The 26,865-nt window shown below is 47.8% G+C and overlaps 1 protein-coding gene across 1 annotated transcript in view; it reads right to left on the reverse strand.

Annotated features, from left to right (window-relative positions):
* The window catches only part of CCDC73 (coiled-coil domain containing 73), a 112,938-nt gene that overhangs the window by 22,921 nt on the left and 63,152 nt on the right, over positions 1-26,865 (reverse strand). The window contains exons 9-11 of the mRNA XM_054969982.1: positions 8,807-8,935; positions 8,269-8,328; positions 6,142-6,246 (exon numbers count right to left, since the gene is read on the reverse strand). Coding sequence (XP_054825957.1) covers positions 6,142-6,246; positions 8,269-8,328; positions 8,807-8,935 — 294 coding nt within the window. The remainder of the gene's footprint in view (positions 1-6,141; positions 6,247-8,268; positions 8,329-8,806; positions 8,936-26,865) is intronic.

Raw genomic sequence — 26,865 nt, forward strand, 5'->3', positions numbered from 1 at the left:
ATTTGAAGTATAACTAAAGTATATATAAAATGTAAAACCATTCTTACTAACACTAATAAGTTGCCTTCAATTTGTGAGCAAAAACATTTATGCTGAGTTGGCTTTTTTAAAGCCGCAGGCAGCCCAATCCTAAGGCCTGGCCCAGTGCCCACACCTGCTTGTCGACGTAAAAGTGGCGCTGCTCTGCCACTCCCTATGGACTTTTGCAGGAGAGCCACACTGGTGCCCAAGCTCAGCAAGGCGAGATGCGGCCGCCGCCAAGAGCACCCGCCCGCTGTTCCCCTGACAACCCCGCCCACACCAGCCAATGGCTGCACCGCTCCCCTGACAGGTGCATGAGGAGCAAGAAGCAGTGCAGCCAATGGGGAGGCCGTGATCCCCACTGCCCACCAACACCCCCCTGTCAGGAAGCAGGCATCCCTGTCCTGTGGGGCAGAGGTAACACTGAAGGTGTGGACAGGGCACCCACCCTCTCACCTGCTCAACCCCCATTTCTAATGAGGGGCAGGCTGATGGCTGCAGTTCCACATGCCTGCAAATTGGTCCCCCCACACACACACACTGCTATGAGAAACAGGTTCCTCTCCTTGAAAAGTGGGACCAGAAAGGCAGCAGGACCTGGCAAGGGTCGCACTTGCAGCCTGCAGGACTTGGGATCAAATGGAGAGACAGATGAGGGGGGTCGGGTTCTTCAATGAGTGACAGGAATGCCCACTGGAAACCACACGAGAGGTCATAAGGCCCATTAGAGGAGATGGGAGCGACAAATGCCCATGGACTTGCAGCGACGCCATTTGAACACATCACTGCATCACAAAGATATGAGGAGAACATGGACAGCCATACTCCGGCCCCAGAGTGGACTGGTGGCCTGTGGGACCAGAGAAACTGCGCTGGGGGCCATCTTCCACCAGCACCACCCACCAGATTTCCCAAGTCCATCCCTGCCTCCACCAACAGTGAAAAGCAGAGTGGTCCAGCCTCCTGGATAAAGAGCCCCAGAGATCCCAAGATATCGCTACACATCCCCCACATCCCAGCAGCAAACCCTCCCCCTTCCCCCACATGCAGCAGTCATCTACCTGGCTCATCAGATGAGCAGCTCTGTCTGTCAAAGAATGTGACTCCTCAGTGGTGCCCCCCCCCACTTCCCACCGGACATACACAGGCCACACTACAATTCCCACTGCATGAAGTTACATTGAGGGAGGAAGGGGGCAGGGAAGCTGAATGGGGCCCAAGGTGCCACTGGACACCTCCTCCTTCTTGCAGCAGAGCCTACCCCATCCATCCCCACCCTGAACCAGGAATCATTCCCCAGGATGTGTGAAAAGACATCCCAATGGAGAGCTGGGGGGGAGGGGCTACTGTAATTGTCAGGCAAGCAAGCAAACAAAGGCAGTTTGTTGTTTTTTAACACATATTTCATTAAACTGAAAAAAGACGAAGAGATTCTCTGGACATGTGTCTTGACAATGTCCCTCAACTGGAAAGGGAGCAAAGGCAGTTTGTGCAGCAGTCAGAGCCACAAAATCCATTCCTCATCCTGCCCTCACAGGGGTGAGGTTGAGATGTTAGCTGCCTTGGGGAACTGCTCCCTGGGCTGGACCTGAATGGCACTCATGGAGGATCACCGGGGGCTGGAACGGCCATGCTCCTTGGCCTCCCTGATGGGCTGAGACCTGCCTGAAAGGAAAACAGACATGTGTGGCAAAGGACATGGCCCTATGTAAGCCCCAGCCCAGTCTGCCACATTCTGGGAGGGTGTCCATGGGCAGCTCCATTGGCACAGGTGCAGCCCGCAGGCAGATGATGCATGCCCCTCTGGCAAGAAATCACTCCTCATCTGCCTAAGAATGGTCTGATCCTGTGAGGGAGACAGTTAGGGGGCTGAGCGCCCACCAACAGGAAGTTATGAAAACCCAGTCACCTCAACCTGCGGCCGAACTTCCTTCTCTGCCAAAAAGGGGTGTCCAGCTGAGGAGGTCTGAACAGAGCCCCCAAATGGAAAGCTGGAACCTCCCCAAATGGTTGTGTCGAGGGCAGTTCCCTGCCACCTCCCCACCATCACCACCACCACCAGCAAGCCTCACCTGCAAAGCCTGGTGTTCAGGAGGGTGCAGGTGAGGGGAGGGAGGCAGCTGGTGCTGACAAGCAAATCAGAGCACCACTGCTCCAGCTCCTTCTTACCTTTTCAGAGCACCCTCACCCCTTCACAAGCTGGGACTCAGGTGTCAGATAACCTGCAAGGAAACTTGGGTGGGATTTGTGGGACATTCTGGACTAAGTGCTTCTTCCCTTGAGTGAGTGGAAAGTACTCCATGATTCCTCAAAGTTCCCCAAGTGCACTTGTGCCCCACCACTGTGAGCTCCCTCTCCTGCCTCATGTTCAAAGTCCTCGCAGCTCTAAATCACCATGGCAAGGGGCAGCCAGAAAGAGCCTCTGGCCACCTGCCAACTAACCTGGGTTCATGGGCACCTCGCCTGGAAGTTATATAGGGTGCCCGGTGAGTTGATTGGGCATGTGGAGGGGGGCTTGCTCACCATGAGGGTGCACATGGATTGGTCCCTGCAGTAGCCACCCTATGCTCCACCGGGCCTCATGGGCGGGGCACAGGGGGAGCCAAGTTTTCCTATTCAATGGGTGCCTAGGGCTACACCACCATGTTTGTGGTGTAATTTTCTGCCACTGCAAGGGGCATGCCCAGGCCTGGAGCAGCTTAGGGAGTCGACTAACTCCTGGCCTGCCCCCTGGCCCACCCCCTTCGGCACCAACACAGGAATTTACGCTGCACTTACAGCTCTGGTCAACCACCAGTTCTGGCCGGTGCCACTGGGCTGCAGCAGAGATGTGCCTCGCCCAGCCACCGGCAGAGGGGTTACACCTGAGTAAGTCCAATTTATGATGACGTAAACCTTAATCCACTCCCTGAGTGCCTTCAACCCGCCCCTTAGGATTGCGCAGTTAATTCTCAAAGTTCTGTGATGACTTCTTCAAAAACCTCCGTAGAAGACTGTGCTAAACAGATGCAATTAATGAGAGTTGTGGTAGAAAGGGAGCAGAACCACAAGTGACAAAAGGCACAGATTGGACACTTGTCTGCTTCCCTCAAGTTTTGATGGGAAATGTAGGCATCCTGGTCTCGCAGCTTCGCTCTCTGACTGCTGTCCAATGGACTTTTCAACTGTCACTTGTCCAACATTCCGCCAAGCTGCCTACATTTCCCATCAAAACTTGAGGGAAGCAGACAAGTGTCCAATCTGTGCCTTTTGTCACTTGTGGTTCTGCTCAGGGACATACTAACATGTCCTTTCCATGCAACCACCATGCATACATACGTTTTGCTGTTTGAGGCATATTTCTGATTTTTTTCTATGACTGTCATCATAGTATGTGATACTGTTTCTAAGGTTATTGTTTGGGAGGGTGTAACTCTGCTTAGGATTGCACTATAAATTGAGTTCTGGTGCCATTATTGTGTTATTATGCCAAAAACTCTATGAGTTAAACATCCTCTGGAGTTACTATAAGAAGATGAACACTGAAGAAAGATGTACCAGGAAAAAAAAAATTAAATCTGCCTGAAAAGACATAATTGCCACATAGGTCTCAGAGCCAAACTAAATGTCACTTCTTTCATGAGTTCACTCCTTCCTTCCCCTCCCCATTTTTGGTCACTGCAAAGGTGTTATTTGTTTCATCAGAAGGCTGCAGGTACAAGCATTCAGTGCATGTGCAGCCTCCTGATGTGAGAGAATCATTCTCCTCCTTATGGCTACCAGGTCATTTGGGCAGCCAAAAATGGTATGAGGGAAGGCAGGAACTCCCCCCCCTCCCCATACTGTAGTCCCAATCAAAATCAGACCCATCTGTGCTTTTTACACAGGAGTTGCCACCAGGAGTTGCAGCTGCAGTATAGTTGCAAGTCCCCGTGGTGAACTCACATTAAAAGTAAAGTCTAATTTGGCTCTGAGGCACAGAGGTTTCCCACCCTCACCCCCAGCCTAACTCTCTGGAGGTACAAATGCTATCTGATTCAAACTGACAGATTTTCTTCTTCACCCTCTTTCCCGTTTGGCTCCTCTAGCATTCCATGCCCAATTGGCTGTTTGCTGCTCTGCATACACATTAAACAGGCATGCAGGGAATTGGTGATTGATAGAAAGGGGCAGGACATTTGCTCATCCATCAGAACATGCCAAGACGTACCTTGTCAGGTCAAGCTTAAGGCTTTATTGCCACCATGACAACCATTAGCAACACCAACCCCCGGATCGAAATGTATTACTCCAATATATCTATACAAAAATTACTGTTATGCCAAAATATTCATTCAAATTGTAAAAATATTTCTTCAAACTTTGTAAAGTGCCATTCATAGCATACATGTAAATCCTCAATTAGTGTATACAACTATACCACCATCTTATACAAATATTAGACCGTGTTGCCTCTTAGTCCATATATCCAATTTTAGTCTCGCAGTACATCTGAATAAAGTTGTTCAAACTTGAGTGTGTAGCTCGTCTTTCTTCCAAGTTGTTTCCTCAATGCACTGCAATCCACGATCCTCCCAGTGCAATTAAAGGAGTCATGTGGAAAGTTGTCTTTCCAAAGCAAATTCAACTGCCTGTGGGTAACCATCTTGCACACTCCTTTGTGGTTTATTCGTAAATCTCTCTCATAATTGAGAAGAACACATCGGAGTGAGAGCCACACGGGTCTCCCTCTCCTCTGCCCTACAAGCGGCCGGCAAGAATCGCTCAGCTTGTTTCACAAAGGTCCGTTTCCTCAGGGGCACTTATGTAGTGTCTCAGGGGCACTCAGTAAACCTCTGCACGCCGGCCACAGCTTCAGCTCCTTGCAGGATGGGGCTCAGAAGTACAAGGTGAGCGAGCCGGGCCCTGTGGAGAAGGGTGGGGCCTGCAGGCTGCCTCCTCGGCTTCTGGGCCAGCTTCTCCTGAGCAGAGAAAGAAGAGCCTGTGAGAGGAGCCGAGGAGGCAGCCTGCAAGCCTGAGCCCCATCCTGCAAGGAGCTGTTGCTACTGTCTGCATATTCCTCTGGGTCTGCCTCTCCCCCCCTTGTTCAGTACTAACCATGACAACCATGGAATTTTCTCAAGTTGAAATGGGTTCAGCACATTAAAAAGGGCATATACTAGACCTTCTTTTCCATTGTGAGTTGCTTGTTGATGATGTAATTTAGAGGGTTGGAAGTCTGGCCTGTGTTGTGGTCAGATTTATTTATTTATTTATGTCATTTATAGTCCACTTTTCTCACTGAGACTCAAGGTGTGAGATTAGTACAATCTGTATCGAGGACATTTCCATACAGTATCAAAGACATTTCCATATAGTGTCAAGGACATTTCCACAACGTCATAGGATTTCGCAAAGATGCAGCATTAGCAAGGATCCAATACAGACTTGAAGAACTGCTGAAACAGAACATAATTAGTTCTAGGACAGACATTAGATAACATAAAGCACAGGTAGTATATAGAAGTACATATTCGAGCAACAGATAATATGCAAGGCAAGATAGTGGTGAAGTCTATGGTCCCTACTCAGATAGGAGGGCTGCATTGTAGGGAAGAGGGATCTCAGATGCTTTGCTAATGAGTTAGGGATCATAGACGTCACAACTATTACATATTATCTGTTGCTTTAAATATGTACTCCTATATACTACCTGTGCTTCATGTTGTCTAATGGATTGTACTGCGGTAATTGTGGTAAGAATAATTAAACTCTGTTTAGGATTGCACTGAGAGCAGAATTAGAAGTGACAGAGATCTTGTGGCTGCCACAAGGCCCACTGCCATTTAAAAGTCATTTAAAAATAACACAAAGGCCCAATCCTGATCAGGATTGGATGTCAATTGGATGTCATCAATATGCAGATGACACCCTAAACAGAGTTCTAACCACAATCGTTCTTACCACAGTTACCGCAATACAATCCTTTAAACGTAACATGATAAAATACCCCTCTTTTTGTTTCATGTGACTCTGCTAAGAACCACAGGATTCATTTCAAAGTTGACACTGATAGTTTTAAATAGTTGATGGCTGAGTCTTAAATATGTTACAAAGCCATTTAGCAGGCAGCCACAAAATCAAGAATAAAAAAAATCTGACCTGATATTTTCCTTTCAGTTCATTCAACTCCATTTCCATTCTGAGATGTATTTCAGTCTGTCTACAGAGCAGTTGCTGCATATGTTGTAGAGAAGTAATCATCTCCTTATTTAATTTTAAAGAATAAATTATCACATGTTAAATGATAGGGTTATTCTGTAAAGAGGGAGAAGATAAGGAGCATGTGCATGTATTCTTTTATTCTTTTTGTAGTTATAACTGTAATAAGGTGGTTCAGTAATTATTACTAGCCTCTATATCCTGAATGTCAAAGGTAAATAATGAGAGCATGTAATGGCATCTTGGCTTGAAGGTCAGAATAGTATGAAGTGGTTAATCTCATACCACTTGAATTCTTCAAATAGCTACAGCTAGGATTCAATGTTTATTTTATTTATCCCCATGTATGATGGTGCTACCTGACCATTTTCAGCTTTTGCTATAAGAAGCAACATACATGTTATTTTAGCATTGTATAGCTGTTTCTCCACGTCTTAAAAATAGCGCCCCACTCACAGAACGCTGAAGGCTCCTTCACACAATTTCTGACATCACCATTTCCAAAACAGATGCAGGCAGTTATGATTCTGTTTTCATGGCACCACAAAAATGGACTCATAACTGCCTGCATACATTTTGGAAACAGTGATGTCAGAAATTGTGTGAAGAAGGTGCCAGTGTTCCGTGAGTGGGGCACTATTTTTAGAATATGGGGAAATGGCCTATGTGTAAATGGAGAAGGGCTCACACTTCGGTCCCTAGTAATGTAATACTCATGATGGTATATGGCTATTTGATTACACTTAAGGATTGTTAACTATTTGTAATAAATCATCTAGGTCTTCAGGAACGTGCATGAAAGATGTTAAGAATCCTGCCAAGGTCATTAAATGAATCATGAAAATCTCAGTCAAATTCTGAAATCAATCAGTTGTTAACAATCACAGCTTTTCAGCTGTTTTTGAACAGTTTTCTTATCAACACTATCTCTGGAGTCTTAATCTACTATACCTATGGCAATAAAATGTATCTATTTTCTTTTGGCTGTCTTAGGAGGTTATATACAGCAGGACAACTAGAGTTTACAGCTGCAGTCCTATGCATGTGTTTGGGAGTGGATGAACTGAACTGAACTTAGGTTGTTGTGGGTTTTCCGGGCTGTATTGCCGTGGTCTTGGCATTGTAGTTCCTGACATTTCGCCAGCAGCTGTGGCTGGCATCTTCAGAGGTGTAGCACCAAAAGACAGAGATCTCTCAGTGTCACAGTGTGGAAAAGATGTAGGTCATTTGTATCTACTCAGGAGGGGTGGGGTTGAGCTGAGTCATCCTGTAAGAGTTTCCCAGGGTGTGGAATGCTAATGGCGGGAGGCTTCAGGATACCTCCTCAGGATACAGTGAAGCCTCCCACCATTAGCATTCCACACCCTGGGAAACTCTTACAGGATGACTCAGCTCAACCCCACCCCTCCTGAGTAGATATAAATGACCTGCCAACATCTTTTCCACACTGTGACACTGAGAGATCTCTGTCTTTTGGTGCTACACCTCTGAAGATGCCAGCCACAGCTGCTGGTGAAACGTCAAGAACTACAATGCCAAGACCACGGCAATACAGCCCGGAAAACCCACAACAACCATCGTTCTCCGGCCGTGAAAGCCTTCAACAATACATTGAACTGAACTTACTTTTAATTAAATAAATATGCATAGAATCAGGTTATTCGTTAAAAAGGGGTGTTTCAAACCCACCAAAATCTTAAGTGATAATGGGATCCAGGAGCATCCTTTGATTATAAATCTAACCAGTACAAACAGTATTATCAGTACTGGGTGTACACTTTGTCTTAAGCTAAACCAATTGCTGAGCATAGTTATTTCAGTCTTATCTGGATTTGTCCTGACAGCTTGGCCAACAGTTGCTTAATGTTTTGAAGCTGTGCTTTGTACCTCCTTGAGGCTGGCTGTGGTAGGAAAAAGACATCTGGGTGTAACATTGTAACTGGCCAAACTCAAGCAGGACATCATCAGAGCAGATAAAAGAAAAACAAAATATGTATATCCCAGAAAAATAAGTTTAGTATGTTCAGAACTTCTATTTAATTATTCTTAATTATGTTTTCAAATTACCTGCTTCTCTTTTTTAAGGTATTCATTTTCTTCAGTGATTTTTGTCTTTAATTCAGTCTCCTATAAATAAAATCAGCATGAGACAATTCAGGCCTTTTATGGTTTGTCCAGTTGTCTTGTGAATTCACCATATGGAAGAATGCTGCCAAGATGTATATCTTGAATGGGGAGCGGTGACAGGAAATTCCTGTATGCCCGGCAATGAATGAGAACAACTGAATTGTGCCCAAAGTAATGTATTAAATACCTTATCATACAATGTTTATTATGCAATAGTATTTTAAAAATTAATAAATAGTAAAAAAGTAAAAGGAATTTAACATAAAAGCATTTTGTCACGTCACCATTTAAGAACATTTAAACCAAATTGTTTAGCAGTATGTGACATACTATATACACAGGGATGCATACTATAGTTATCATACTTATGTTATCATAAAACATTTGTTCACATCAAAAATACCAATTAAATACCACTAAAGCTCAGCTTTTGTAAATTAATAATACGAAATGTTAGCTAACAAGAAGAACTAAATACCATTGATATTTTTTGCTGTAGCTTTTGAAACTCCTGTTCCTTTGATGTAAGACTGAGATTTTCTTCTGCTGCTCTGTGCTGGCAAGTGACATTGCACCTTATCAAGTCTGCAGTGACTTTCTTAAGTTCCTTAAATATAAGAAACATTCAGAAATAGTTCATCCATGATTATCAGTACAACTGCAAATGACAAGACCAATACCAACATTTCTACCCCAATCAATTTTCTTTGAAAACTACATGGAGACATCAATAATAATGACAAGATAAGTACATTAATAATAATGAAAGCTTATATGAGAAACTGTTAAAAGTTAAATGATTTACATTGGTTTCACAGAAGGGCTTTTAATAATGCCAGTATTCTCTTCTGTTGAAATACTATTATAAATAAAACAACACTGCAATACTTTGTATCTGATTCTATGTTGTCAAAAATTCCACTAAAAGTTATTACTATAAATACTATGAAAAGTAAGAAAATATCACTCTTAAGTTACCACCTCATAAGAATATTAGTTACCTTGTTATTTGTAAGTAATTAATGGTGCAATCCTCTGCACATTTACTTGAGAGTAAGAAGCTGGACTTACTTCTGAGTAAACCTGCATAGGATTGCACTGTAAATTAGTTACATTTATGCTTAAGATTTCTTTTACAACCATGATATATTTTGCAACTTTACACTGTCCTTTTCCCACCTCATCTAGCCAAAGAAACTAGTGCAGCAAATAAATAGTACATGCTTTGATCTCATTAAGTTACAATGTATAGTTCCTGGGGTCATAAATATTACATCTTTCCCCCACCCCTCCCTTTTTTGTTTGGGGTAGCCTGCTTAATATCTCTGTCTGCTTGAGTGCTCTGACGTTTACTCAGACAAATAGCAAAGGTTATGAATGCTGTTTGTAGATAGTATCAAGAATTCTTCATGATGCCATAAGCACTGAACCAAGCATTGAGAAAGGCAATAGTTTTATCTAGGAGCAACTAAGTTTGGTCTGTTTAACTTTTCTTCATAAAACTGGAATTCCCCCTTATCACAGTCCAATAGTTTAACTGTTCTGGACAAAATCATATAACAGCAGAAAGTAGAAATGGAGATTATCTGAGCTGCTGAATTTTATGAATACCAAGTAACATAAATATAGCTACCAATTTAATGAAATTCAGTTAAATGAATAATAGCATTAATCTAGCAAAGGATGATCTACATAAGGAAACCAGTTTCTATATGTGACAAAAGCTTTTGCATGCAGCTGTCTGATTGTACATACGCAGGCAAAAACATCAGAGACTTCATCTTAAAAATATAGCAGTCATCACAACAGCAAATATTATGTTCCCACTCTTGCTCATTCTATCATTCTACAAAATTCTCTGAGTTGCTTACTCAGAACTTTCTTCCTCTACAAGTAATGAGGATTTCTGCAATAGTTTATCAGTCCACAGTCTTTATGGAAGGAACAAGATGGAGGTGTGCCTTGCATATTGGCAATGCCTTTCCCTGCCCAAAGGGGGTTAAAATGTGAGCAGTCAGACTGGCCTCTGCCATCTTTAGTAGCTGCTTATGATATAAAAATCATAAGCCCCTTGTATCTGATGTGCCTTAATTCTCATTAGAAAACCAGCCAGCTGAGCAAAGCATTGCTGGACCCTGCCTGGGGAATGGGTCTGCATGGAAGGAATGCATAGCCGAGTGACTGGGCATGATTGGTTCCTGCCTTCCCTCACTGCGGAATGTGCTATCTTGACAACAGAGGTGCTCATGAGTCACTCACCACCCCGAACATTCCAATCTCCCCTCATTCCATTGATTAAATCCTATCCTATGATCGAGGGCCATCAATCAGCTTTGATAAGTTTGTAACCCTTCCTGGGAACATCTAATCAAGACTCTAAATTCATTAGCCAAGCTCCGGGAAAATTTAATTAACTGCAGTTTCTTTGTGAAGCACCAGGAGTAACCAATTTGATTTCTTTGTCACACCCTGTTAGCACCAATCAAAGGTACTCAAACCTTTGTCATTCCCAGGAGGTGATCTTTAAGGTCTTTGTCCTAATGGCCAAGGCAACTTCCCAGGGCCTGATCTGCCCTATAATAGACTGGGTTTTGCCCTCCTCAAATTGAGCATGTGTCCCTGAATCCAAGCACTGTACCCTCAGTGTCTCCTTCTCTGATCCTCTTTTAGTCAAGAACAATAGTCGTTTGAAGCCCTTTCCCCCCGTGGACTACTCTGCTCTCCGGATAGGTAATTATTGCCTGAAAATCCCTCAAATCTATTCCAATTTCACCACTGCTTTCCTAGGAACCTCATGTGTTTGTGAGTTACTTCTTGTATGTGTGATACAACAAAATTACTTTTGTTTTTGAAGAACCCTTCTCATCAGTTTCCTTGGGGAAGGGACCCCATAAAAATTGGTGGAATATTCCGCTTGTTACCTCTCACACATAGCGTCCTCCTTGTTGCTAATCTCCCCCTGCTCACTTGCAAGGAGGCCCATTCCAGTAACATAAAGGCTACCCTCTATTTGCGACCAAGAAGGAAAGGGGGCTGATTTGAGGAGGGCACATTTCTGGGATAGGAAAAAATAGTAAGAAATAAGCTCCTAGTCCAAAAATAGACAATTCCCCCTAAACCATGTTTTTCTACCCATGTTAGAGCTAGCCTGGGAGCTGAAATGTCCTTTCCTTGGATCTAAAAGAGAAGATCCTGCTCACAAGAACGCTAGTGGTGCTACAAACCTCTCTGTTGCAATGTTGTGTGCCATGTGAAACCAAAGTTACTAAAAATTAAACAGCATTAACACTTATATACATCATAACATTCAGGCCTTATAAAAACAGGGTTTCCACCTGTAACTGTTGATCGTCGAGTCTCTTCTGTGCAGACACACATTGGGACTGTGCAGGCCAGCCGCGGAAAAGATTTTTCTAGCTTTTAGAGATGTGAAGGGGACGTTCGGATCCACTGCGCATGCGCACCAGTGTTCCCGCCAATTTTGAATGTATATATATCCGAACGTCCCCGGCATTCCCTCAGTTCACCTGAACCGACGGAGAACCAACTTAGTTAACCAAGCACTCACAGTGGGGTAGGTGGGAGGGAATGTGTGTCTGCACAGAAGAGACTCGACGATCAACAGTTACAGGTGAGAAACCCTGTTTATCGTCATCATCCTTCTGTGCAGCCCCACATTGGGAGAATAAAAACAGGGTTTCTCACCTGTAACTGTTGATCGTCGAGTCTCTTCTGTGCAGACACACACTGGGACTGCGCAGGCGCAGGCCAGCCACGGAAAAGATTTTTCTAGCTTTTAGAGATGTGAAGGGGACGTTCGGATCCACCGCGCATGCGCGCTGGTGTTCCCGCCAATTTTGAATGTATATATATCTGAACATTCCCGGCATTCCCTCAGTTCACCTGAGCCGCCGGAGAAAAACTCAGTTAACCAAGCACTCACAGCGGGGTAGGTGGGAGGGAATGTGTGTCTGCACAGAAGAGACTCGACGATCAACAGTTACAGGTGAGAAACCGTTTATCGTCGTCGTCCTTCTGGGCAGCCCCACATTGGGAGAATAACTAGCATCTCACCAATGGGGGCGGGTGTGAGTGTCTACTTGAACAAAGAATGCAGGACGGCCCTGCCAACAGCTGATTCACGCTGTGCATTCGCATCCACAGAATAATGTTTGATGAAAGTGTCTGCAGTGGACCACGTCGCAGCTTGGCAGACGTCCCGGAGCGGCACTCCTCGCAGGAAGGCAGCAGATGCAGCTTGCGCTCGAGTGGAATGAGCAGTAACCAACAAGGGGCACTGGACTCCAGCTTGCTGATAACAAAGTTTAATTGTAGACACAATCCAGCGAGAGATAGACTGGGCAGAAGCAGGCGAGCCCTTGCGAGGGCCAGAGTAACACAAAAACAGAGCAGGAAATTTCCTGAAACATTTGGTGTGATGTAAATAAAACAATAAAGCACATTTCACATCCAATGTATGTAGTACCCATTCCCCTGGGGACGAGGGTGTCGGAAAAAAGGAAAGGAGGAACACCTTTTGCTGCAGGTGAAATTTGGAGACCACCTTGGGTAGAAACTCCATGCTAGCGTGGAGCATGACCGTACCAGGGAAAAACTGCAGGAAGGGAGGATCACACCGCAGGGCAGACAGCTCCCCAACACGTCTAGAGGACGTGATTGCCACCAAAAAGGCTACCTTTTGTGTGAGCACAGGCAAGGGACAGGTGGACAGGGGCTCAAAGGGCCGGAGCATCAGCTGGGAGAGTACCAGGGACAGACTCCACTGAGGAATCGGCGGGGCCCTAGGAGGGAAGGTCTTGAAGAGGCCCTTTAGGAACTGCTTGGAAAGCCAGTGTGTAAAAACGGTCTTCCCATCAACCTGCTCATGGAAAGCAGAGATCGCAGCCATGTGGACCTTAATGCTCGAGAAGGCAAGACCCTGTGAGCACAAGTCCAGGAGGTAGTCCAGAATGATAGGCAAGGGGCAGTCAAAGGGAGAAACCCCTTTCGGGGCCAACCACAGGGAAAAACGTGACCACTTCCTCTGGTAGGACATCCTGGTTGACAGCTTCCGGGCATTCAGAATGACCTTAAGAACCTCTGAGGAGAGGCCTACTCCAGAGCACACAGGAACCAGGCAGCCAGACTCAGAACTGCCACATTGTGGTGCCTGACCCCGTCCCTGATTAATAGGTCCGGGGCCAGTGGCAGCGCTAGGCATCGTCCCTGTGAAAGGGAGAGTAAGAGAGGGAACCAATCCTGGCGTGGCCACTGTGGGGCAATCAGGATAGAGTGGGTGTTGAAGGCCCTGACCCTGGAGAGGACCTTGTGCATGAGCGGGAAGGGCGCTCCTCAGAACCTCTGAGGAGAGGCCTACTCCGGAGCGCACAGGAGCCAGGCAGCCAGACTCAGAACTGCCACATTGTGGTGCCTGACCCCGTCCCTGATTAATAGGTCCGGGGCCGGTGGCAGCGCTAGGCATCGTCCCTGTGAAAGGGAGAGTAAGAGAGGGAACCAATCCTGGCGTGGCCACTGTGGGGCAATAAGGATATAGTGGGTGTTGAAGGCCCTGACCCTGGAGAGGACCTTGTGCATGAGCGGGAAGGGCGGGAAGGCATAGAAGAGCCCTGGGGACCAGGGTATCTGGAAGGCATCCCCTAGGGAGTGATGGCCAATTCCAGCCCGGGAGCAGAACAGCGGGGCCTGCTTGTTGTGGGCCGTGGCGAAGAGGTCGATGAGTGGTGTACCCCACGTGTGAAAGACTTGGTGGAGGTAAGCCTTGTTGAGGGACCACTCACGTTGAGGCAGAAACACCCTGCTCAGCGTGTCCGCTGCGGTGTTGAGCTCCCCGGCAATGTGTATGGCCCTGGGAAGGACGTTGTTGACCACGGCCCATTTCCAGAGAGTCGTTGCTTCCCTGCAGAGCTTGAGTGAGACCGTTCCTCCCTGCTTGTTGAAGTAACAGCAGGCTATGGCATTGTCCGACAGGACCTGAACCCTCCTGTTCCGAATGACATCTGCAAAAGAAGCAAGGGAGCAACGGATCGCTCTAAGCTCTAAGAGGTTAATGTGCATGTTTGCCTCAGTTGGAGACCAGATGCCTTGGGCTGACAGCTGCCCACAGCGCCCTCCCCATTCCAAGTTGGAGGCGTCAGTAAAGATGGCAACCTCTGCTAGGAAAGGGCCAAAAGGACAACCTTCAGACAAGTTCTCAGGGACAGTCCACCAGGCCAAGGAACGCTGTACCACCCTGGGGATGGAGAACTTCTGATGCTGGCCCATAGTGAGGGGGTTGTACCTCCGGACAAACCAGTTTTGCAGAGGCCTCATATGCAGGCATGCGGAAAAAACTACCCCTGTGGAGGAGGCCATAAGGCCCAGCAATGTTTGTATAAGGAGGGCAGTTTGAAAACAGTTGTGCAAGAAGTGACGGGCTAGGGAGGAAAGCCTGGTCATGCAATCTGGGGGTAAGTAGGCTCTGCCCTGTGGCGAGTCGAAATAGACCCCTATAAACCTAATGGCTGTTCCCGGAGTTAAGATAGACTTATCCCCATTAACCACCAAGCCCAACCTAGCCAGTACAGATAAGGTGAGGGCAATATGGTCCTGGAGGGAGGCAGCCAAGGGTCCCACCAGGAGCCAGTCATCCAAGTAGGGGTAGATAAAGCATCCCCTGGACCGTAGATACGCCACCACGGTGGCTATGCATTTCGTGAAAACCCTGGGCGCAGAGGCCAGCCCAAAAGGCAACACCGTATATTCATACACAGAGCCCCCATAGACAAACCGCAGATATTTTCTGTGGCCCTCAAAGATGGAGATGTGGAAGTAGGCATCTTTCAAGTCTAGAATAGCTAGCCAAACGCCTGCCTCCAAGAGCTCTATGACTCGTGCCAGGGTCAGCATCCGAAATTTCTCAACCTTTAAATAACTGTTGAGGCCCCTAAGGTCCAAAATGGGCCGGGACCCTCCATCTTTCTTATCCACGAGGAAGTATCTCGAGTAGAATCCCCAAGGGGAAGTAGCGACATTGACCACCCGGACAGCACCTTTGTTCACCAACTCCATAACATTATTGTGTAAAACAACATCACAACATGGAGAACAACGGGGAGGGAGAGAAAGGGGAGGTGCATCAGTAAATAACAATTTGTAACCATGGGACACAATAGACAGGACCCAAGTGTCAGAGGTAACAAGCTGCCAACAGGGCAAAAAAGGCCGAAGCCTGTCCAAGAACCGGGCAGTAGAGAGAGTGTCCTTGGAGGCCAACTGGGGAGCGTTCAGGCTTAGTCAGAAGACAGAGGGCTTCTGCACAGAGGTCGATGGTTTAGGCGAGGAGGGCTGCTGCCTGCCCTTGGACCAGCTGGAGCGCCTGGAAGAATGACGTTGCTGGGCCGAGTAGGACCGGTGGCCATAGGACTGGCCCGAGAAAAAACGAGGTATTGTTACGGAACCGACCATAACAATACCTCGGGCCCGACGGCTGTGCTGAAGGAGCAACTCCCAGGGACTTGGCCGTTTGCTGGTTTTTCTTCATCAGTGAGAGGGACTCATCCGTTTTTTCGGAGAAGAGCTGGGGCCCCTCAAACGGGATATCTTCCACCTTCGCCTTCTTCTCTGGCAACAGGGCCGTGGACCGGAGCCAGGCGTGCCCACGCAAAACCACCAAAGTCGCCATTGCCCGCGCTGCAGAGTCGGTGGCGTCCTTGCCAGCTGTCATCTGCTGTTTCGACAGCTTCATGGCCTCGGCTTAAAGGGCCTTAACCAGGTGGTGCCAATCCTCCGGGAGGTCGGAGAGGTAAGAGGACAGCCGCTTCCATAAAAAGAGATTGTAGGATCCCATTATAGCTTGGAAATTTGCTATACGGAATCCCAAGGACGTGGACGAGTAGAGCTTCCTGCCCATGCCATCCAGCTTCCTGCCTTCCCGGTCTGCCGGAGCCGAAGAGGAACCGTATCGGAACCGAGCCTGACCTTCCTCCGCCACGATGGAAGAGGGCTTAGGGTGAGAGAAAAGGTACGGGCAGTCATCCTGTTTCAGGTGATAGTACCTTTCGACCTTCTTTGCCGTTGGCGGCAGGGATGCCGGTGTCTGCCAGAGCGCAAGAGCATTATCGACAAAGTCCTCCACAGGAGGGAACGCCACCGAAGCGGGGGAACCGGAATACAACGCCTCCAGCAGCTTGCTCTTAGGCTTGGAGGTCGTGGAGGCAACATCTATCTCCAGCGCAGCGGCCATCCTGACCATCTGTTCGGCGAACATTCTGTAGTCGTTATTTGGGGACGACGAACGGAGCTCACCCACGGTGTCATCCGGACAAGGGTCAGAAGCCACATCCGAGGAGTAATCGGACGGGGAAGCCAGGCCCTCTTCATCCTCGGAATCCGAAAACTCCGCCGGGGTCTGCGTCAGAACTGAAGTCGGGCGTCCAACCAGAGCCGATGGACAAGGCCCAGGAACCGAGGGATGGAGGTGCACTCTAGCCGCAGGAGGAGCAGGCGTAGGTTGCAGGAGCGGTTGAGCTGGAACGGAAGACGGCGGAACCGAAGGGTGTTGCAGGAAGGGCACAGACTGTTGGAACCAGGCCACGAAATCCTGCCAGGAGGTCATGTTCCCTATCCCTGGGACAGGCTGCCAAGGAGGTAGAGGAGCGGACACCGGAGCAGGCCAGTGATACGGCGCCGGAACCGATGAGGTAGACTGCATCGGAACGGAGGCTTCCGAAGGCGCCGGGGCAGACGGCAGGGAACGCTCAAACGACTGATACGGTTCCGAGAGAGGCGGGAATGGTACGTAATCCTCCGATGTTATTGGAGGAGGCGTACAAGGAGGTGACGGGGTATGAAGACTCACCACATCGTCGTCAATCAGCACCGGTCTGGATGGCGTACCGGGCTGCACAGTCGGGGCCGGGGATGGCACACGGCCCTCAGCTTTCGACTTGGCCTTGGCCTTTTTAGGCGGGGGCTCCAAAGAAGCCTCTGTGGCCGAAGCTTTGGACGAGGGCTTCGATGACGGCTTCGAAGAGGAACGCTTCTTAGCCTTCCGGCTAGAAGGGCGATCCACGGAACCGGAGTCAGATCAGCCCTCCGGAACGGGTTGTCCCGTCGGTTCCGAGGGAAGCGGCTCCGGCGATTTTCGAGATGGAGCTGGTGATGGAGCAGCGGAGCGGGGCCTATCTCCCGATGAACCCGATGGCTTGGGTGGGAGAAGGTTGGCATCCCACAAGAAGGCACGGAGTCTGGCCTTCCGATCGCTCCTCGCTTTCGGGGTGAAGGACATACACAACGCTCCACAACGTGCCCCTCGCCCAGGCAGATGAGACAGAGCTCATGGTCATCCGAGTGGGTCATCTTCGTGCCGCACTTCAGACATTTCTTAAATAAAGCTGTCTGAGACATCCCGGAATTATATTTCCCTCAAGATGGACACAGGAAAATATCGTACGGCACAGTATTCGATGAACAAAACTCCGAAGAGACGCTGAGAAGACAAGTAACGCTAGAAGAAGAACCTTTTCGACGGCGGCGAAAAAGGAACTGAGGGAATGCCAGGGATGTTCGAATATATATACATACAAAATTGGCGGGAACACCGGCGTGCATGCATGGTGGATCCGAACGTCCCCTTCACATCTCTAAAAGCTAGAAAAATCTTTTCCGCGGCTGGCCTGCGCCTGCGCAGTCCCAATGTGGGGCTGCACAGAAGGACGACGACGATCTAGCATCTCACCAGGAAGGCAGCAGAAGCAGCTTGCGCTCAAGTAGAATGAGCGGTAACCAACAAGGGGCACTGGACTCCAGCTTGCTGATAACAAAGTTTAATTGTAGACACAATCCAACGAGAGATGGATTGGGCAGAAGCAGGCGAGCCCTTACGAGGGCCAGAGTAACACAAAAACAGAGCAGGAGATTTCCTAAAACATTTGGTGCGATGTAAATAAAACAATAAAGCATGTTTCACATCCAATGTGTGTAGCGTCCGTTCCCCTGGGGACGAGGGTGTCGGAAAAAAGGAAGAGAGGAACACCTTCTGCAGCAGGTGAAATTTGGAGACCACCTTGGGCAGAAATTCCATGCTAGTGTGGAGCATGACCGTACCAGGGAAAAACTGCAGGAAGGGAGGGTCACACCTCAGAGCAGACAGCTCCCCAACACGTCTAGATGACGTGACTGCCACCAGAAAGGCTACCTTCTGTGTGAGTAAAGGCAAGGGACAGGTGGACAGGGGCTCAAAGGGCCGGAGCATCAGTTGGGAGAGTACCAGGGACAGACTCCACTGAGGAATCGGCAGGGCCCTAGGAGGGAAGGTCTTGAACAGGCCCTTCAGGAACTGCTTGGAAAGCCAGTGTGTAAAAACGGTCTTTCCATCAATCTGCTCATGGAAAGCAGAGATCACAGCCATGTGTACCTTAATGCTTGAGAAGGCAAGACCCTGCGAGCACAAGTCCAGAAAGTAGTCCAGAATGATAGGTAAGGGACAATCAAAGGGAGAAGCCCCCCTGGGGGCCAACCACCTGGAAAAACGTGACCACTTCCTCTGGTAGGATAGCCTGGTTGATAGCTTCCGGGCATTCAGAATGACCTTAAGAACCTCTGAGGAGAGGCCTACTCCGGAGCGCACAGGAGCCAGGCAGCCAGGCTCAGAACTGCCACATTGTGGTGCCTGACCCCGTCCCTGATCAATAGGTCCGGGGCAGGTGGCAGCGCTAGGCATCATCCCTGTGAAAGGGAGAGTAAGAGAGGGAACCAATCCTGGTGAGGCCACTGAGGGGCAATCAGGATACAGTGGGTGTTGAAAGCCCTGACCCTGGAGAAGACCTTGTGCATGAGCGGGAAGGGCGGGAAGGCATAAAAGGGCCCTGGAAACCAGGGTATCTGAAAGGCATCCCCTAGTGAGCGACGGCCAATCCTGGCCCGGGAGCAGAACAGCTGGGCCTGCTTGTTGTGGGCCATGGCGAAGAGGTCGATGAGTGGGGTACCCCATGTGCGAAAGTCTAGGTGGAGGTAAGCCCTGTTGAGGGACCACTCGTGTTGAGGCAGAAACACCCTGCTCAGTGTGTCCACTGCAGTGTTGAGCTCCCCAGCAATGTGAACGGCCCTGGGAAGGACGTTGTTGACAATGGCCCATGTCCAGAGAGTCGCAGCTTCCCTGCAGAGCTTGTTACTGGAACTGCTCTGTTAATAAGATGGGGAGTTAGCTTAGCAGTCCAGAACTAGAACAGCGTGGATCTAGCCAATGTTTACCAAGGTCCTGCCAAACGGAAATCTCTGTGACAAAGAGGCAAACTACAATTATTCAATCAATAACATGTATTTTCTAATAGTGTGGCGTATGCCTAATCTTACACACACATACAAGATTGCATACAAGAGCTAAGACATACAGAGTAGGACAATTAGAGACTAATGCATGAGCCAGGTATCACGATGAATTGGGACAAGCTCACCTTCCTGAAGAGGAGTAGAGATCTCAGCAGCGAAGGGGGGGGGGGTCCAGTGCCTGCACCAAGACCCCAGGTAGATGGGTAACATGGAAATTAGGATAGGAATGATGCGCGCGCCCTCGGATTCGAGAGGCTAGCTTATATACCTTCAGGGCACCCAGGGGCTGGCGCCTTATTCTGTGGTTCTCACGACTTAAATCAAAGAAATTGAGCCCATCGGGACAGCCTTGATTGGACCATGTTTGAAGTCTGATTAATTTATAAATGACACCTTTGGGGAGAGGGGATGGGTAGGAGGGAGGGGATCCGGGCAGTTTGCTCGTTCCGGTGCCTTCAAGTCCGGAGTGCAAAGGTTGCTTTGATGTGCGCTTGTTGATTGCCCTGGCTGACTGATGATCAATCTCCATTCTGGATAGGTGTTAAGAAATGCGGAGGAGAGTGGGATTCTCTTGCGGCGTACGTGGTCCGCTCGCTTCTTCGCAATGGCTTCCCAAAGCAGGCTGTTCCCCTCAGCTTCTTGGCTGTTCTGAGAACATGGCTGTCATCTGGGCATGGCTAGGGCTTACCAGCAGACTGTCTGGCAGTGAGGGCAACCAGCCCACGGGAGGCTCCCGGCAGGAGCTGGCCAGGGAGCGCCTGGCCATTCTCGCGGAAGGTTTCCCCTGGCTGGCATCTGGCTGCTGGCAGCGTGGCTGGAGCCCAGGGTAAGGCAAGCTCTCATGGCAGGCAAGGGAGCAGCGTTTAAGACACAGTCCGTGGTTGGCAACAGGGCAGCATCACACAGGAGAGTCCAGGTATAAGCTTGAGCAGGGCAGTGCCACATAAGAGTTCTGAGAGCAATTGTCCAGGAACTGTCAGTCTGTTGCAGCATCAGATATGAAACTGACACGTGTATTAGAGGCACACAGGCACAGCAATCTTTTAGTGTAGAACTCAGACCCAGTTCATGGCTGGCCTCTGGAGGGAGGGGGGGCTGCTCGGTAACAATTCCCCCCCTCGGGGACCACCCGACCCAGGAGGGTCGGTCCCCGAACATGTCTTCACTGTTGAGCAAGAGTGGCACCTCTGGTGGTCGAGCATCCAGGGGGTGGGGGAGGGAAGGGGGAGGAAGGGGAGGTGTCATTTGCAAATTTGGTATGGAGAACCACACGGCCATTACAAAATTTAGATCAGCCAATGGGCTGCACATCTCTGTGTCCAGCTCAGGAAAACTACCTATATATGTATGTATAAACACATGTATATATAGATACACATACACACATATTTCCAAGATGCAACCGTTAGCACAAGCAGGAATACACAATTTCACAATTTCATAATATGCAAGATAACTCATATGCACATACTTAAGGGCAGAGATACTTCACAGAATGATCAGCGGTTATAAAAACACAAGGCAATCCATTCAGGTAAAAGCGGGAAGCAGATCATACATGGTTTGAAACAATTCATATCTCATTTCCGGGTGAAGGGTACATAGCAACTCATAGGCCCAGACACAGGTGTAAAGCAATTCATGAATGCATAGTAATTCATGGGTACAGAGCAATTCATAAAAGAGCAATTCATAAACACAAAACAATTCATTCATAGACCTATCCACTCATAGAGGGTGGAAGTAATCATACAAAACTAGACGTCGCATCACAATTCATGAACAGACATCATTCCCATGTGGCTAGACTCAGAGGTGGCTTACAGCGGTACAGATGCATACATAAGAACCATGGTTATTTCATATATGGCCAAAATCAAAAGCAAAGCAGAGACATGGGTACTGGTGGTATGGCCATAGGCTAAGCTGAGGGCATTTTATAACAAGATAAAATATGCATAGACTCAAAACATAATGTGGTTCATAGTACAAACAAACATAAGGATAATGACAATAATACCTTAAAAGCACTATAGTTGAAAAAAACAGATTTGAGAGAACAATTCATAAGGCATACAACTTGGGGAACTAAATTCATAGGACTACACTTCCTAGAAGGCAAGTCATTGGAATAAGTCCATAGGGACCAGGGGAGGAAAAAGATCACAGATGGCGCAGTCCACAGCACAGCTATGAGACTGGGTTGCATATATACAAGAGACAAGCAAACTTAGTCCATGTGTCTGTGCACTCCCCTAGACATCTGCGTTGAACTGCAGCGCTGGAGCGTGGGCTGGTAGACAAGGCGTCAGGCACACAGTTTCTAGTCCTCATGGAGGTGGAGCCACAGGTGGCCGTCTGGAGGCAGATCATGGGTTGAGAAGTAGAGAGGAACGCTCCCCCCCTAGTCCACAAGAGGGCCTCAGAGCGGTGTCCGGCAGGCAAAGTGTCCATGGGACCGGTTCAGTCCATACGCATAAATGTACACACAACTATCCTGGTTCATAACAACTAGGGTAATAAAACAAGCAAGGGATGGACGGAGAGCACCAAGACCTGGAAGATCAACATAACAACAATTGGGTGCATGGTCAGATTGGATATTCCCGTAGCGGTGGGGCTCCAGCTGAGGAGGGCTGAACCTTAATATTCAATATTACATTAATAATTAAAGGTAGTAACCAATAAGCAGTAATCAATTATAGCGGTCAATAAGCAATGAGTGACCAGTAGGAATCAGCAGGCATAGTATACACCATCAGTAGGCCATAGTCAACATGCAATCAATAATAACGGGTAGATGCAAGCATACAGTATTCACAGAGGCACAGTTTACAGTATAGCTGTCAAACTGGGTTATGCATATATATACAGAAACAAGCTCATTCAGCCTATGAATACATGAAACAAGAACACACTTCCACTCCGCTGTCACTTCGCAGTGCAGGGTCGGTGGGGATCAAGGAGGAGTTCTAGGCACACAGCTTCTGGTCAATTGGCTGGGTCTTCGCTTGGTGGAGCTTGGAGGTGGATGGAGTCATCTCCATTCCCTGTAGTCTGAGCATGCAGTAGCTAGGCTGGTAGGGGTGAGGTGCCCTAATAAAAGAGACCTCCCCCCCAGTACCCAAGGGGGCTATACATCAGAGCGGCTTAAGGTAGGAGCTGCTGGGTGGGCAGACAGCCTCATTGAGCATCATCACAGGCATCTTACATTCATATAAATCATGCATGCTTTTATACACATAGTACTAGTAAGCCATAACAATATGTATACACATACAGGGTGGGAATGCAGTGAAGTAACACAGGCAATTAAGGCAGCATAATCCATGCAAAAGTCCAATGGAAATCCAATAGTGTCAGTGAAAAGCAAACAATCAGAATGAAAGGCAGTGCTCCACAAAAACATACAAGCATAGAATAAATGAGGGCATTATGTCAAAATAGCACATATAAAAAGCAACTGATAAAAATAAAGCATATCAAAATTAATTCAGCCAGTATAGTGGCTTCCCCTGCCTGAGAGTTGACAGGTGAGAGGCATAGCAATGAAGGTGACAGAGAAATACACAAGGATTTCTAGACAACCCTTAAAGCGATGTAACAGCAAAGCATTGACCATGAACATGGATGCAAATAGTTAAAGCAAAGAAAATGCAACAATATGATGCACCAAGACCAAAAGCACTAAGTGCATGGGATACTATGAATTAACCCTAGGCATTAAAGGCATTGGAATCAGATATGGTTGGTGAAGGGCAAGGAATCCAATCAAATGGCAGTGCCCTATGTAAACATACAAGCATCATCATAACTAGTGAGTCAGAATAGAAATAATGAGAATGCGAATAACACCAATTCAAGAATGTGAGGAAAAACCAAAGATAAAAATTAGCTTAACACCCAATGAACTTAATGCAAAAAGCAGTTCAAAATTAATTTGAACAGTAAGCATAGATCGATGAGCTCAGTTCAGGAATATATTCAATCAAATAAGTAACCGAATGAGGGGCAAAAGAAATGCAACTAGGTACACAAGGTAGGACGGAAAGTGTTTACACACACACCCCTTGTATCAGGGCATTGGACAGAATAAGCATTGCAGCTGCAGTCCAGAAATGAGCTGGGCAACAGCTTTGAGATCAGGAGACAGCGATGATGGCTTGTATCTCCCTGGTACAAGAAACAAAGTATGCAGACTACAGCCATGGTGCCTGCATTTGAGGTTAAGTGGGGAGCAATGGTGGAGCTTGGCAAGCCAAGCTGAAGTAGGAAAGCGCTGTTGAGCTTAGAAAGACTAGGGCATTGTGCCGTTGTATTCTGGTTATATACATTAGGCAATGTCCCCAAAAAGCATTAAGAAGGCCGTCAAAAACAAAAATGGAATGACACACATGTCCTTTAGCAAAAAGAGAAAAAAAATTGAGGGGTCCCCTTGGAAGAGAGGGCTGCCCTTCCATGTAGCAAAAAGAGAAAAAAAAATTGAGGGGTCCCCTTGGAAGAGAGGGCTGCCCTTCCATGGAGCTGGCGCTGGCCTTTGAATCAAATCAGCCAGGAAAAAGGAGGCAGCCTCTGGCCAGCGAAGGATCCAGATCTGTGCAAATACAAAATTCCTCCCTGGGCTGGAGTCTCAAATTCTGCTCCTTTGGCTGCTCTATAGGTAGGTTTCCAAAAGGGGTTGCTGAAGGGTCTCATGTCTGCTTCCTCAAAAATCACAAGAACACTAACAGCATTTGGAAAAGGAAAACATAGCAAAAAAAGGGAAAGGGGGAGGGGGAGGGGAAGAACTTCTTGCTGCTGAGCAGGTCAGCATCAAGATAAATTGTACAGTAGTAAAGAGGACACTGGCTGCCGGGTGTTTCAAAGCGTTAATTCTCTATATCTTTATTCCAAGCAGTTCTCAAAAATATCTCTAAACCTCTTTTCACATACCAAAACCTTCATAAGCATTCTTTCTCATGGCTAGCTCCATTTTAGTGGGGCTAAGCACATGATCCTACCTCTACACGTTACTTCCTATGAGACCAACTGAAATATACAGCATGCCTTCATCTTTCCTTCTGCCTTAATAATTATTCTTTACACACACCATCTAGCTCGTACTTAACATCCTATATTAACATTTCACCCAACAATCCAGTCCGTTTATTAGACATATAACAAAAGGGGATACATATATATATATATATATATATATATATATATATATATATATATATATATATATATATATATATATATATATATATATATATATATATATGCCAGTACTAAGTTGGCTTAAGCAAACAAAAGAATGGGGTGGGTGCAGCTGTTAGCTATTCAAAGGCACCACCCTTCCTGCAAGGTAGGCTATTGGTTAATTCGACCGGGCATGTGGCAGTTAATTAAAGAAAGATCCGTCCTACGGGAAAAATTTTGTCTTGCAGCATGTAGAGACCGTTCCTCCCTGCTTGTTGAGGTAATAGCAGGCCGTGGTATTGTCCGACAGGACCTGAACCCTCTTGTTCCGAATGACATCTGTAAAAGAAGCAAGGGAGTAACGGATCGCTCTAAGCTCTAAGAGGTTAATGTGCATGTTTGCCTCAGTCGGGGACCAGATGCCTTGGGCTGACAGCTGCCCACAGCGCCCTCCCCATCCCAAGTTGGAGGCATCAGTAAAGACGGTGACCTCTGCCAGGAAAGGGCCAAAAGGACAACCTTCGGACAAGTTCTCAGGGACAGTCCACCAGGCCAAGGACCGCTGTATCACCCTGGGGATGGAGAACTTCTGATACTGGCCCATAGTGAGGGGGTTGAACCTCCGGATGAACCAGTTTTGCAGAGGCCTCATGCACAGGCGTGTGGAAAAAACCACCCCTGTGGAGGAGGCCATAAGGCCTAGCAGTGTTTGAATTAGGAGGGCAGTTTGAAACCGATTGTGCACGAAATGACGGGCTAGGGAAGAAAGCCTATTCAACTGATCCAGGAGTAAGTAGGCCCTTCCCCGTGGCGAGTCAAAATGGACCCCTATAAATCTAATGGCTGAGCCCGGAGATAAGACAGACTTGTCCCTATTAACCACCAAGCCCAACCTAGCTAGTACGAACAAGGTGAGGGCAATATGGTCCCGGAGAGAGTCAGCTGAGGGTCCCACCAGGAGCCAGTCATCCAAGTAGGGGTAGATAAAGCATCCCCTGGATCGTAGATATGCCACCACAGCAGCCATGCACTTTGTGAAAACCCTAGGTGCCGAGGCCAGCCCAAAAGGCAACACTGTATATTCATATACAGAATCCCCATAGACAAACCGCAGATACCTTCTGTGACCCTCAAAGATGGAGATGTGGAAGTAAGCGTCTTTCAAGTCTAGAATAGCCAGCCAGACGCCCGCTTCCAAGAGCTCTATGACCCTTGTTAGGGTCAACATCCGGAATTTCTCAACCTTTAAATAACTGTTAAGGCCCCTAAGGTCCAAAATGGGCCGGGACCCTCCATCTTTCTTATCTATGAGAAAGTATCTCAAATAGAATCCCCAAGGGGAAGTAGCAACATTGACCACCCGGACAGCACCTTTGTTCACCAACTCCATAACATTATTGTGTAAAACAACATTCCAACATGAAGAACAACGGGGAGGGGGCGAAAGAGGAGGTGCATCAGAAAAAGACAATTTGTAACCATGGGCCACAATAGACAGGACCCAAGCATCAGAGGTAACAAGTTGCCAACAGGGCAAAAAAGGCCGAAGCCTGTCCAAGAAACGGGCAGTAACGACAGTGTCCTTGGAGACCAACTGGGGAGCATCCAGGCTTAGTCAGAAGACAGAAGGCTTCTGCACGGAGGTCGAGGGTTTAGGTGAGGGGGGCTGCTGCCTCCCCTTGGACCGGCTGGAGTGCCTGGAAAAATGGCGCTGCTGGGTCGAGTAGGATCGGTGGCCATAGGACTGGCCCGAGAAGAAACGTCTTTGACGCTGTTGGTATGGCTGGTAAGGGGTCTGGTAGGATCGGAACCGACCGTAACGATACCTCGGGCTGTGCTGAAGGAGCGACTCCCAGGGACTTGGCCGTTTGCTGGTTCTTCTTCATCAGTGAGAGGGACTCATCCGTCTTTTCTGAGAAGAACTGGGGCCCCTCAAACAGGAAATCCTCCACCTTCGCCTTTTTCTCCAGTGGTAGGGTCGTGGACCGGAGCCAGGCATGCCGACGCAAGACCACCAAAGTCGCCATT

Source organism: Eublepharis macularius, chromosome 2 (assembly GCF_028583425.1).
Source record: "Eublepharis macularius isolate TG4126 chromosome 2, MPM_Emac_v1.0, whole genome shotgun sequence".
In the NCBI taxonomy this organism is placed as follows: domain Eukaryota; kingdom Metazoa; phylum Chordata; class Lepidosauria; order Squamata; family Eublepharidae; genus Eublepharis; species Eublepharis macularius.